The sequence below is a fragment of the Opisthorchis viverrini genome, assembly GCF_000715545.1.
Source record: "Opisthorchis viverrini unplaced genomic scaffold opera_v5_39, whole genome shotgun sequence".
Lineage (NCBI taxonomy): Eukaryota > Metazoa > Platyhelminthes > Trematoda > Opisthorchiida > Opisthorchiidae > Opisthorchis > Opisthorchis viverrini.
Genome location: NW_008751696.1, coordinates 1,746,813 through 1,760,143, shown reverse-complemented (window position 1 = coordinate 1,760,143; position 13,331 = coordinate 1,746,813). Strand labels below are relative to the sequence as shown.

At 43.0% G+C, this 13,331-nt stretch overlaps 1 protein-coding gene across 1 annotated transcript in view; it reads right to left on the bottom strand.

Annotated features, from left to right (window-relative positions):
- The window catches only part of T265_02993 (hypothetical protein), a gene marked incomplete at both ends in the record, with an annotated part of 58,257 nt that extends 46,314 nt beyond the window's left edge, over nt 1-11,943 (bottom strand). Inside the window, one exon of the mRNA XM_009167372.1 lies at nt 11,916-11,943. Within this exon, the coding sequence (XP_009165636.1) occupies nt 11,916-11,943 (28 nt within the window). The remainder of the gene's footprint in view (nt 1-11,915) is intronic.
- Between the last annotated feature and the right edge of the window lie 1,388 nt (nt 11,944-13,331).

The window sequence follows — 13,331 nt, the reverse complement described above, 5'->3', positions numbered from 1 at the left end:
GATATATATATATATATATATATATATATATATATAATAGGCTTAAATAACTACTGAATGGATTGCCAATCGAAGCCCAATATACCAGCATGAAAGCTGATGGTCTTATTACCGTCGTCAGCGGAGTGGCTCAAAATTTCAGCACCTTGCAAAATTCCTTTTTTTCCCCATCCCTGCCGAAAACTATTGGAATATCTTGAAAACTGGACCAAGCAGACACGTAATACCTGCTTTACTATCAAAATATCGGCCACTGATGAGATCCAATCTGATCCTTTTGAAAAGTCTCACAGCGTACTTGCAAAAGTTTCTTTTCGACTGAAGAAAACGTTGTTCGTACATGAATCCGCTACTTGTCCGAAATCTTAGTGGGCACTCTAACTTGAAAAATATAATATTGGGTCTTTCTTCGCTTGGTAGTTTCATCAGTTTCCTTGGGATTCATTATCATCATCGTCATCATCATCATCATCATCAGCAGCAGCATGATCATCATCATAATCAGTGTTGACATCAATATCAGATGAGAACACTGGTGCCTCAATTCCATGCAATAAAATCTTAGAATGGAAGGAAGACAGAATCCAGAGAGGGAAATGGGACCTAGCTTATTACAAAAGTCCGAGGTGCCTAGATCTCTTGTACACAGTCAGACAATCTAGATAGAAACTGACAATATGGAGGGCACTGATACCGGCAGGCTGTCCAGTGTCTACAGGCGGGCACAGAAAGAGTCACGTGGACCCACTCTTGGAAAGCAAAAGGTACCAACCGTACTCAAACTTTGCATTCCAGTTTTCCCGACACTTTGGTCTTAACCAGATTTCCAGATCTGCCTGTAAGCTGCTGTTGTTCGAAGAGTCATCTAGGGGAACTGTGCTCGTAGCATATGTGCTAGCAGCCACTTTTCTGAGTGGCTAATCTGAAGTCATACGTCTACTGGTTATCTGCTTCGGAAAACCGACCGCAAACATTCCTGCTGCAGGTATTCCTACGGTTATTACGTCCCACTTTAATGTTTCAAAGACTTTGTTCCTGGTGTATTGTTTGTCAATAACACGTAACCGGAATCTATGAGTGGACCATGACATCCACTCTTCTGTGTGAAAATTCGCTTGTTCGGTGGTTCCATCTAGAAGACCTGGGCCTCCCGTAGCCCTTCGGATATTTGTGCACCCTTTCCCTTTGGAGGAGAGCACGTGGTTTCAGAAGGGCTTAGTAAACGATCGGTGAGTTTAATAAACCCTTCTGAAACCATGGTTTATGAATCGGTTTCAAACATTCTTCAGCTGCCTGAAAAAAACATATGGTATTCGATTAGCATCGTTTGTGGTGTACTGACGACTTTCAGTGACCGTTAATTTTGAGGTTACCCAGATCCCAAAAAGTGTTTGGGAGCTGGTAACCGACATTCAAATTTTGTTGAATGCATGTCAGCGTACTCATTTGCGGGGTTGAATGACTCAATATAGATTTACATGAAATCACGTTTACATACAATTTGGGTAGGTTTTTGAGAAAAAGCCTGCTCGATCGATTCACCGTCGACCAATCACATTGTTCCCATCGTGTGTTGGCATTAGGCCACAAGATTATACGAGTTACTCGCGTGTGTATGTAAGCAGACATATAACCCGACTGCCAATCAATCGCCGGTGCACCGTTTGCGCAACCTTATCGTGCACAATGCAACCGGATTCCCGCGTGAGTATTCAGTCATGCGTGAACGTGAATGTGGTAGGCTAGCGCCAGGTCCCTCCCCTGTCCGCCCTTTTCTTTTGTCTATTCTAAAACTCTGAGGAATAATTAACATTTGCGGCCTTGAGACAGAAGTGCGCTGATGTCAATAATGAGGAAACCTTGTTATATCACCTCGAAAATCACGTGCTCTGAAACCCTATAGGTTGTTTACAGAGTCGAAGGTTTATTTATCTGGTACTGTTTAGTTTCATTTCACTCTTTCGTACACGAACGAGGTTCGCCCTATGCTTTATTTTGTTTGTCAACGGGACAACAAGTGAACAACGCCCAGAGTTCATCGCTTTATGTTCTTACTAGATGCTTGAGGGTGTCTACCTTTGCTCATGATTTATCTGAAGGTAAAATTGAATTAGTCCGTTCGCGACACTTTATCATTAACTGTCACGAAAAATAAGATATATTGGATCTATCTATTCTCGGGCAAATCTGCCGGGAGAAGCCTGCTGCGATGAAATTTTTGCGGAGAGGAATGTTCTCGATTGAAGAAGAGTGGGACTCTTGAGATGGGTGACTCTCAATAGTAGCCGATAGTTAGGCACACACAAAGGGAAGATATCTCCGCCGTTTCTTTTACATTTTCCCAATAAATCAGCGTGCACTTGTTCACTTTGCATGGTTTAGTCGATAGTTTAACCTGTCGAGTGGTCGAAATACGCAGTGAATGATTTGAGGTAAATTAAAGTAAACTTCTACCTTCATAAAGGAAACTACTCACAAGGGTGCTGAAAACCTTCCGACCCTGTGAGTAGTTTCCTTCATGAAAATATACTGTGATATCTCGAATATCGTACCAAGTGAAACATGAGGCGGCCTGTGTGCAGCACATTCAGTTGTAGAACACCATGAACGAGAGATTCAGTTGAGTCTCTTGTGAAAACCAAATTGATTTGCAACTGAGTGTATTTCTCGAAAATACATTTATACCTCTTTGTATAGCTCTTAGTAGCATACGGCTAGTTATTAAGGGATCCAATAAGCCATGCGACCGCAGGTCTTGGTTACATTCACTTTGGTCAAAGTGAGAAATCTATCCATACCCTGACATAATTCGTGCGAACGATCCGCAGACATGGTAGACTATTGCGGAAGAATCGGAGGTGATTCACACCAGTCATCCCTTTTTGGAGCAACTTTTGACATCCTTCAAGGGAAGCAACTGCCATATCCAGTATCCGTAGCAAATAATTACTACGGAACTGCCGTTTTTTCGTTTTCCCGCGCAGACGTAGTCTACGCTTCTACCTACACAACATTACTGAGTTGAATGTCTGCTTGCCGGATTCACTTCACCAGCAGTATTGATATCAAAGGCATCCACTGCCCCTCCTTTCTTGTGTTCCTGCTTGGTGTATCTCTCAGTCGCAGACACGTTAGATTTCTAATTTCATGGAACAGTATTTGTTGAGCTTCTTGTTTCTAGGTGTGAATAGCCTTTCTAGCTGTAGTCAGACTTGTGTGTGATCTTCACCAGGTTGTGATTCCGATTCATTTAGCAGTATAATGCAACTTAGTTCGATTTCGTTAAACCGTAAAAATGCTCCTTTTGAAGTTGAAAAATTTAAACGAACCGAGGCATTTCGGTCTAGAATAACCAGCCAATGTATAGCTTGGTAAAGCAACCCCCAGAGTATTCGCACATCACTACAAACCACCTGATTTGCCTAAGCTTTTGTCATTGAGGGGGAAATCATGCGAAGAGTAGTATGAGAGTAGAGAGTAGTATGCGCTCACTTAGGAAAACTTCTCATAACTAAGCAGACCAATCCTCCCCTATCACGTGACTTGGAAGCTACAGATGATGTACGTTTTTGTTCTGCATTTCCTCTTGATAAGGTCCACTGCCATGGATAATCAATGTTTGTGCCCTGGCTTCATCATAAACCAAAAGGTATTTAAAAAACTACTGTTCTGAGGGTAGAGTGCATACAAGGATTAGCACAATTATGAAGACCGGTATGTTTGTCATTCTCTCTGAGAAACAGTCCGCAATAGTTCACATATACTCATCATCACAATTATTCTACGCGACTGTGTGCTATAAAGAAATCAAACCATGTGCCAGTCCGGCCACACGGATTGCATCTCACATGGTCTGTCACGTGAGATTGCTGTGTTTTCCAGGCCCATCAGATGGTTGCATGTGTGCGCGGATGTGGAATGCGCGGTTTCAATGACGTGTGGAATTTAAATGAGCGACCAGCTAATAAATGGTCTTTCGCTTGGAAAGGTCTAATTCTGGAAGACAAGCTGTTTGTGGGAGAGAGTGCAGATACAACGGCTATCAGCCGTTCTACGAGCCCTACAAGAAATAACCCCTGGATACAGATATTCAGTTAAAGATAGTGTGGGCAAGAGCAAAGTGGTTGGGTGCTCAAGAAAACTGTCCATTCCAACTCAACACTCACTTGGAATTGTTCATACCAGTTGTGCCAGGGATTTGCATCACTAGGATTATCAAATCCATCTGGCACTTTTTAGGTCTAGGTTTCACAACCGTCCTCTTATAAGCTACTGTTGAATGAACCGATGAAAATATCTGTGTGTTTGAGTCCTTGCCGTTTTGGTCCAGCCGATCCAGCTATTTATTTTGCGGTTCAGTTCACAGACGTACACAACCCATGACCTTTGGTATTGTCTCCAAACGCATTCGGTTCCATTCGTGAAGTCAACAGTCAACAGTTGGTGGCCTGAAGTCAGTTTTCATCAGGATTCTTCGATCAGTAGAGCAAGTAGTTTTAGAGTACGCGCCACACGCTGTTTGGTTCTAAAAGACGGCACACCTTTGTTAGGTTGACCTTCAGTCTTCTGAATGACTACCAATCAAGCATGTTGTTGGTAATAAGCATAAAATCGGGTGCACTTTTAGGTAAGGCCTTCTCCCTATTGGTTCTGCCCCCGGCTGTCCACTCAGATCTTATACATTTACTTTAGGCTTTGCATTCCTTGAGGTGGTATCGCACTGTTACCGCGCCGTGGAGAAATAAATCAAAAGTATAAAGATTTCCACCAGGCTTTCAGTGATTAAATTGAAGCGAAGAAATGAAATCGTCGTGCACTGACGATTTATTGAGCATATCGAGACTGTCAGTTCTAATTTCCAAACTCGTTGAAAGAGATGAAGGACACTTTTTACATTGCTAACAGCTATACGGACACAAGCCCGAGAAAAATAGCACCGCGTAGTATGTTATTTGACTTGACGGCTGGAGGTTTCCAGGCTGTCATTTCCTTGTTTGGTTTTAAAATTAGCCTTTTCTCTGTGCACTCCCCGGACCAGCCTCACCGTTTTGTACTTGAGATGCGCGTAGGGTGGTTCATAAGCTGCTTGTAATTGGGCATGAGATTTTGTTTTCAAAAGCGAACGGAAATGATGCACTGGAACTCCACATTTGTGTATAGAACTTTCATGTGCTGAACTAAAATTCGCGGTGAACTTCCTAGTCAACCCTCTGTTGGCACAAAGTTAATCCTGGAGTGTCAAAGCCAGCACCTTCACCCCCTACATGAGTTAGCAAGTCCGTATAAATGCAAAAATGCATAGAAAAAATGCAACCGGCTATAAAGAGAATCTATGTGATCCCATGACCGCGCTTATAGTCATTTATTCAAATCCATGAAAACGTCAGAAGCGTCACATCCTTCAATTGGAGCAAAGTATTGATTCGTGGCTGTTTTGCAACCTGAGGGAAGCAGCACACCGAGAACTGCCCAATTTTCTAAGTCTATACAAGGTGACTTAGTCTGGGCAAAGGATTTTCCGTTCTGGCGATGGCTTCTAGTCCCAGCTCTTGATGCCGGTTCTTAGTCCTTACCGGTATCAAAAGAGGGAACAAATTCTCTCGTGCGTGAATGGATCCTTTTCCATTTTTTAGCCCTTTTCCGTAGGTTTGCGTGTGTCACATCTGAATGCATACTTTGAAACACGTATTTCCATTTCACACTTGTGATGGGCCACCATTACTCTTGGTATCTCCATTATGGGTCTATAGCTCAGCGGGCGGATGATACGTGGGTACTTGGAACCATGAGCAAGTACCCTGCTAAAAGTCAACCTTCTGCAGCCACTATTTTCGTTCACTCTATCGAAATGGCTGAGCTACTTACCTAACTTGTCTGAAGCGATTGCATCAATCATCTGTAGAAGAGCTCTCATACAGACCGCCGATCATTGCTATGCACATTGAAGTAATCTGTATGCTTTAACGAAGGAGATGGATATATTTATCTGACGTTTTACCTTAATTAAGTAATGCAACGAAGCCTTTTGTGAGGCCGTTTGTGGTTACGCTAGACTATTTGATACCTTAGATTACGGGGCCTGAAAACTCATTGTACCATTTCAACCAGACTCGATTCAGTTATTCCATCCTACCCAAAGGGACCGTTCTCTAAGGTAAGCCAGTTAGACTTTTTCATTTGAGGTCATATCGTGGCAATCAAGTGCGGAAACTAGATTTATCGATTTCATGAGGAGTCCTCCGAACTGAGCTGGGACCTGAAGCTGGCTGACTCAGCGACATTACGGTACCAGACGTGAAAATATGATGACTTGACAAAAACCAATTGAAGCACACATGCCATCTCTTGCTTGGCCTTCTGACTCACCGTTCATCTAGTTCCCCATCCAGGTTGCCCATTGTGGTGCCTGAGGCCAGTAGTAGCGGACACACGCCGACGTGCGTACCCCTCATGAGATTTTATCTATCGAACTACTTCTGGGCTTTGTTAGTAGCGAGAAAAATTATACTTCCCCAATGAGCCCTGAGAGTTAAGTTGCGTCCCCCTCGTGCTTGGTCAGAACTGTCAAAGTGGGCATCTCGTGAACGTTAACTCTTGAAGCACCGAAGTCTCACAAGCTACACTTGAGCCACGGATAGTTTTTTTTGATCGGCCGGTCGATTTCTCCCTGAATAATATTCGTCAGAATATTCGATGATGCATCACTAGCGATTTGTCATGGCAAACTAAATCGAAACATACTTCCGCATGGTTGGTGATTAGGGAGCCAAACTGTGCGGACCGACTTGGCTAATAACGCTAATTCCAAAATTTTCACAGTGTTTGGTTCTTCCGTTTACATGGATACATCAGGTCGTCAGCATGTGATCCTGCAACTGTTCTACTTAGGTTAGTGTTCAGTGAAATTTAAGAACACACAAATCATCGGAGTTTTGTTCGATATTCCGATTCTCATTGAGCATCACAGTCAGTATAATAAAACAAAGGGCAGGTTGGATTTACCATGATGTTTCTGTCAGCTCAGGGATACAGTTTCCGCCACGTTGCAGGCACACAAACGCTGTAGCGTATGGACCTGATTGCATCTGGTTAAATGTAGGAAGCTAGGTGTTGTTTATTGATCAGCTGGCTGTTGGCTATTTCTCAGAGCTTATAAGTCAGCCGCAATTTTTACCTGACGAGTTATAAGTACGGGAGCTTGAGGAAATTGCGGGCCAGATAATTGGGTTTTGTGTTTCGTGGGGCACAGTTGTTGTCCATTATTCGTTCGATGGGTTGACGTCAAGTCTGTGAATAAGTTTATTGATAGAACCGGGTGGGTTATCAATGATTTCCACCAGTGGCTGCTTTCCCTTGGACTGATTTACTTTTGTTTGACGCCTCAGTATGGCTTAACAAGCCTTCTTATTTCCAAATAAAAATACCGACTGGGTTTTTTTCACTAATATCAAATTAAAAACTTACAGTACATATCAGCGATGGGGGTCCCAGGCATTTGGCGTATGTGTCACTCGTCATGGGGAAAATATTATTGTGGAATATGGAACTTCGCCGACTCGCCAGCTCCAGGAATTCGGGTATGCACGCGGCCTCATGTCTTATTCGATGTTTAACCCTGTCGATGATGTCAGTTTATGCTGAAAAGTCGAGAAGCACTGTTCAGCTTTTTCAAACTTTTAATGAGAGAAAGAATAAGCTTCATAGCAGGATGTCGAACCAGACGAGTTCGGAATTCTCACCCAGAACATCAACACCCAGAACAGGATGTGGGACATGCCAGTGGAAACATTACAGCGAACAAAGGTCAATGGACCCCTAATCTGGTATTACGACTGTAAACATTATTGACCACCGGCCTTACCAAGGCAAGACATGACTAAACGCACATTCCGTTTGTTTGCTCGAAGAAAACTGGTGCATCTCACTGGAGCATTCAAGGCCGCGACTTCATGATGTTGCTCAACAAAACCCGACGGATATCCCCCCCAGGGAAAAGAGGGGGAAAAAAAACAAAAAAAGCCAGTCTCTCTGTTTACCTTCCACTTTGTATAACTATATCAGTGTAGTACGTCGGAAGGACGTTTTTCCTAAAGAATTTTTCAGCACTACCCAGAGAGGTCACCATGAGTGCGAGTGAATCCCACTGTTGATTAGTGACTCTGATAATTCTCAGTAAGGATGGGATAGATGTATACTGCTTTTCGGCTTTGCAGCACAGATTAATTTCACACACAGGACAAGATCTCCATAGAAAAGTTCCAAAATCTCAGGGTACCAATAGCATTTAGTAGTTTGAAATTTCCATCCGGCACAATTGTTCGCCATTTGCTTGATTGTATTAGACGCAAATAGCCAAGATGATAGATCAAAGTCATGACAAACTGGGATGACGCTTAGTCCGATGCGTATTCGCTGGAATAATGGTGCTCGACAGAAGTCAGACCGCAACATCAGATCGGTGGTTGCTTTAATATGTACAGCCGTTGAATACTCGTAACTTCTCTTTTTAGTATCGTTAAGACAACTTTTATTTTACAGTATGTGTTGTCTCCACAATTATCTTAAAGTTTTGGGACCAGACACATAGTGAACCGACGTTTTACGCCTGATTAATGCACAGTAATAAACAAAAATAATCGTTCATCTCTGACACCTTAAGGTGTCTAGCTGCGATTCCACTCTAAATAAACACGAAGGCTGGGATAGTGTCCTGTTGACAAACCTAGGGAACAGCAGTCGAGATGCTTGGTTGCGTCCAAACTAGAACTGTTAGCCAACCGTTTGGCTATACGTCCCGCGAAATTTTTACACAGACACGGCTTTCTGATACGGCCTTTGTCAGACTTTCACGAATTGAGCCAAAATTCCACGCCAATACATATTTTAGTACATCATATATTCGAGTGTGAAAAGATTTGTGATCAGAAAATGTTGGGTGTGAGGTTACAAAGTGGTCAAATCATCTGAACTAATAAAAACACGCAGGTAGACGAAGAAGGTGTAGCCTGAGGAGCTGTGCGTATTGTCTTCAATTCAGTAATCACTGACTGCACCGTCGAATATGGTTCTGTCTAACTGACCAGGCTGACTGAATTGAAACCCATTTGACTTTATTTACGGTTTCTGGGCTAGACAACAGGAATATATTTGTTCAACTAACAGAAACCACTCATGTCTTCATGTGAACTCTGGATAATGGTGGCTTATCGACCCGGTTGTATCGATCTGCTCACCGTATCAGTTTGATCGCTGATTTGCAAATGAGCAGTTTTCTGTTTACAAGGTAGCACTGACTCTGAACATGTCCTTTTTAAGTCGAACGCATTAAGGTCTGTCACGAACCACGCGATAAATTCACACCAAACTAGTTAGTTATCAAGTACACGTGACAAACTGATCGAAATTTATACTTCGAATGGCACTGGCAATGTTGAGGCCGTTGTGTACAGTTATTAATAATCTACACACTACAGCAAATCGGAGCTTAGAAAGTTGATTCTGAATGTGTAACATATGAGTAACGTTCAGCTTCACTCACCAAAAAATAACACGATTGTATGGCATGTTACTGAAAAAGAACTTGCTGATCCTTAACCCTTCGGAACTGTGTCATGTTGATGCCTGACTACATTGCTATTTAAGACACATCGTTTTACGTCAGCTCGACTCATTCTACTTAATCTATCCTGAACAATGCTCCAGAGAGGTGCGAAATGTCGTGACCAATTGTTCATATGCTTTTGTAGTCGACAGGCACAGCTGTCGATATCAGTTGTAATCGTATTAATGGTAATAATGGTAATTTACGCGCAATCCAACAGCTTCAAGGTTACATATGACCCGTAAACGATGATCGTTAGTTCCCGTATAAGTGTCGACAATTAATTCGACGAGACTGTGGGAGGTACAGCAAGCAGTTCAGGGCTGTGAGATTGCAGACAACGTCGTACACTGGCATAAAACTCTAAAGCTACTGGTCTCTTTGGATAGATGATGTAATGCGACTTTATATTGTTTACCACTGAAACAATAGAGGTGTTGAGGAAATCAGATTGCACCAAAGAACTCGCAATGGGGTCATGAGAAAGCAGCGATTTGGTTACGGGTGGGTAGTTTAATAACGGAAATCACTCAGCAACATCAAGTATGGTGACTTGGCCATGTCCCATGTATTCCGAAACATTGCCTACCTAGTGTCATCTTCCATGCACCCTTCAGAATGGTGAAAACTGAGAGATGGACAACGTATGACTTGACAGAATCGAGGATAATCTGAACCGTCTTCAAGGATGAGATGCACTTTATCCCTGCACTTTACTGGATCCATTGCAGGATATGGCGGCTCGTCGACGTTTGTGCGTTCCGCTTTCAGTTTCTTTCCAGATTGTCTGATTTAGCACGTGGTAGCGTAGGTAAATCAGACCGCTTGTAATATACCAGCGCCAGCTCTCCCCATCACGTACTCTTTTTTCTCATTTTCACTCAGGGACCATAAATATACCCAAATAAATTTGCCGGTTGTTCGGCAGTGAAGCAGCAATGTCAACACTGATGTTGCTACCTCTAATGATAAGAATGATGGTCACTTGATATTTAGCGAACCACAATGTCCTATGAATGATTCTGATGCGCAAATCTCCGACCACGATAGTCCGTGAAAGAAATGGCCTGATTCCACTCATCGAGCGTGTGCAGCTACTGCATTCGAAGGAGCTAAGACAACAGTGTGAAAACGAGTCGCCTGCTGTCCCACCTCCTGGTTTCCAAAAAACCGGATGGGATTCACCATCTTACGATTGTGTCTATCACTTTATGAAGTGCAAGATATGGGATTTACTCCCTTTCAATAGCGAACAGATCATAGAGTTGACTTGTCATCAAAAGCACGCCCAAAAGGTGTGCTGACGAAGGTTCAAACGAAGGTTCAAAACGAAGTTCAAGAGGAACCATCAAATGAACCGAACCAGAAGAACTAGACCCTAGGCAGGACCCAAACACATGTAGGTTTCCCCACCGACCCAACACTTGTTCAACCACTCTAACACACTAAAATCCCTCGGCCGACACCCAACAGAGATTTAGCTTGACTTAGCTGATTGGTTCTCCTTCCGCCTTAAATCTCGATCAACCTCGGAACCTAGTCACTTGGCCTGACGAAGCTTTTGTGTCAAAAGCGAAACGTTGCCCAGCAATAAATCTACCGATTGTCACCAAATTTTTTTCGAAAACAATAGCGTCGCTTTGTTTTCTGACCACGCTGTTGTTTATGTTACCTCCCCCGGGTACTTCTATTAGCACGTCTCGTTAAATGGATACACTATCCGCGGTAAACCATAGCCAACCAAATACGTATTCCTAGAGGAAAAGTGGCAACGCAGTTCACTTGAATTTGACTGTCCCGAATACCACGGTTTTTGAAAAACTCTGGGGAAACTGCCCACTTTATTGATTATTAGACGGGCTTTATACGGAACTCTCCAGTTGTATTTTTAAAGGCTGCGAAGCCTAAACAACAGCAGTCAAGGTGTTGGGGCTCGTCCGAAACTGGATAGTTCGCTTGCGCCATGACCACTGAGATACCTCGAACAGTGAAAAATTGTCTCAAGGTTGTATACCGTTTTTGCGACTGAGACGTAACTCGGTGCAGTAACAATCATGGGCAACAGAAGGCTGAACGAGGGATATTATGCTCTTCAGAAGGCTTCGAAAACCTCGCTGGAGCCAAATAAAGATGTAGATCTGCATTTAAATACAATTGAAAACTGTGAAAATTTCGAGGTCAACCATATTTCACGTGCTTTCTAAACATTACTCATCGTTTTTCCCGCACTGTGGTATTGCAGAACAGTCGGTCCGCGTTGCTGGTGAACCGGTGTTTCTTCGCATATTGAAACCATGGGCTGAGCACCACTCACGTTCTAGATAGAGTTCTCGAGTTGGCATTTTGCTTCTCAGTTTCGTGACCAGGCACTTGACAGGTACATTAACAAGACTTCCACGTAACCTGAAGCTTCGTGGTGCATTTTTACCCCTGAATCCCAAATGGACTTTTGCAAGATGGGAATTAGCTAACTGAAGCGAACTGTCCAGTTCCTGCACTTCGAGTAGTTTTATGAATATCAAAGATTGTCTGAATATTGTCTCGACATTTTGAAAAGTGGATTTTATGAGAAGAAATTTACAGGGCCGAACAAGAGTATTGATGCACGCGAAACTGGAAAACTTTACCGTGTGAAGAAACAATGGTCAAATTGGTTACGAATCATCTGCCACTGTGGCTGGTTGGATTCGTTCGTATAGCGGAGTTTCACCCTAAAAACGGTTCATCCTTGTCCTTATTAGAATTGTTGGCGTCAAAATCAGGCTTCATCAGTCCAATACCAATGTAACACCAAGGTACTGAGTGTTCCTCATAAATGTAGGCTGTGTGGATGTGAGCGAGCAATATGTTTGCCTTACTATAGGTTTCGCTGCAATTGCTGGTGGATTTGTCATGGCCGCACTACAACCACACTTCGTGCATCACTTTGTGCAAGGGTCCAAACTGCTGCGATTATTGCATCACGTAGATAACCCGGTCAATAGAGTTGCACCACCGCCATCATTGTCTTCGCCGCCCCCCGACCGTCAGGTACACTTGAACTGATTGACCTAAGGCCGACTGATCTGTTGTTACGTCTACTATGCTGCGCTATGCTACGCAACTACTGTGTCTACACAGGCCACCAACCACATGTGCGTGCTTCTGCGCAATCTCTTATCGATCCCAGAAAGTGTAACAGGTGCTTTTAAATACTGTGAGATAAGTACCTACATGGCGTTTTACGGTTTTGTGCTGTTATGAGCCTTGAGTGAGTATAATTTTGAAACGGTCTTTATCGTAGTGTGAATCAAGCGTTTTTACAAAGGACCTAAGCATCCTGCTGGTCAAACGAGCGGTTACTGGTTGATACAATCTCGATCAGCATTCGAATTAGTAATATGCTGTTATAATGTTATAAGCATAAGTATTGTAGTTTTCCAACTAGGGATTTTGTTTCAATGGCTAATTCTCATAGGAGAACCACCCAAAAGTACATCTAGATGGGCATGTGTGGTTGCGATTAGAAAACACTTGCTTTCAAATTAGTTTGGATCGATTGCATCAGAATAGTGAGGTCACTGACTCGATATAGTTCACACAGTTGAAAGCTTGATTAAATTGAGACAGTTTGCTTACCCAATAGGCGGTTTTCCACATTTGATTGAGGATTTCCCTGAAGACATAGGCTACAATCACCAGAGGAACTAAGGTTTCGTGTAACCGTTCGGATTAGTGCCATAGGGGATTG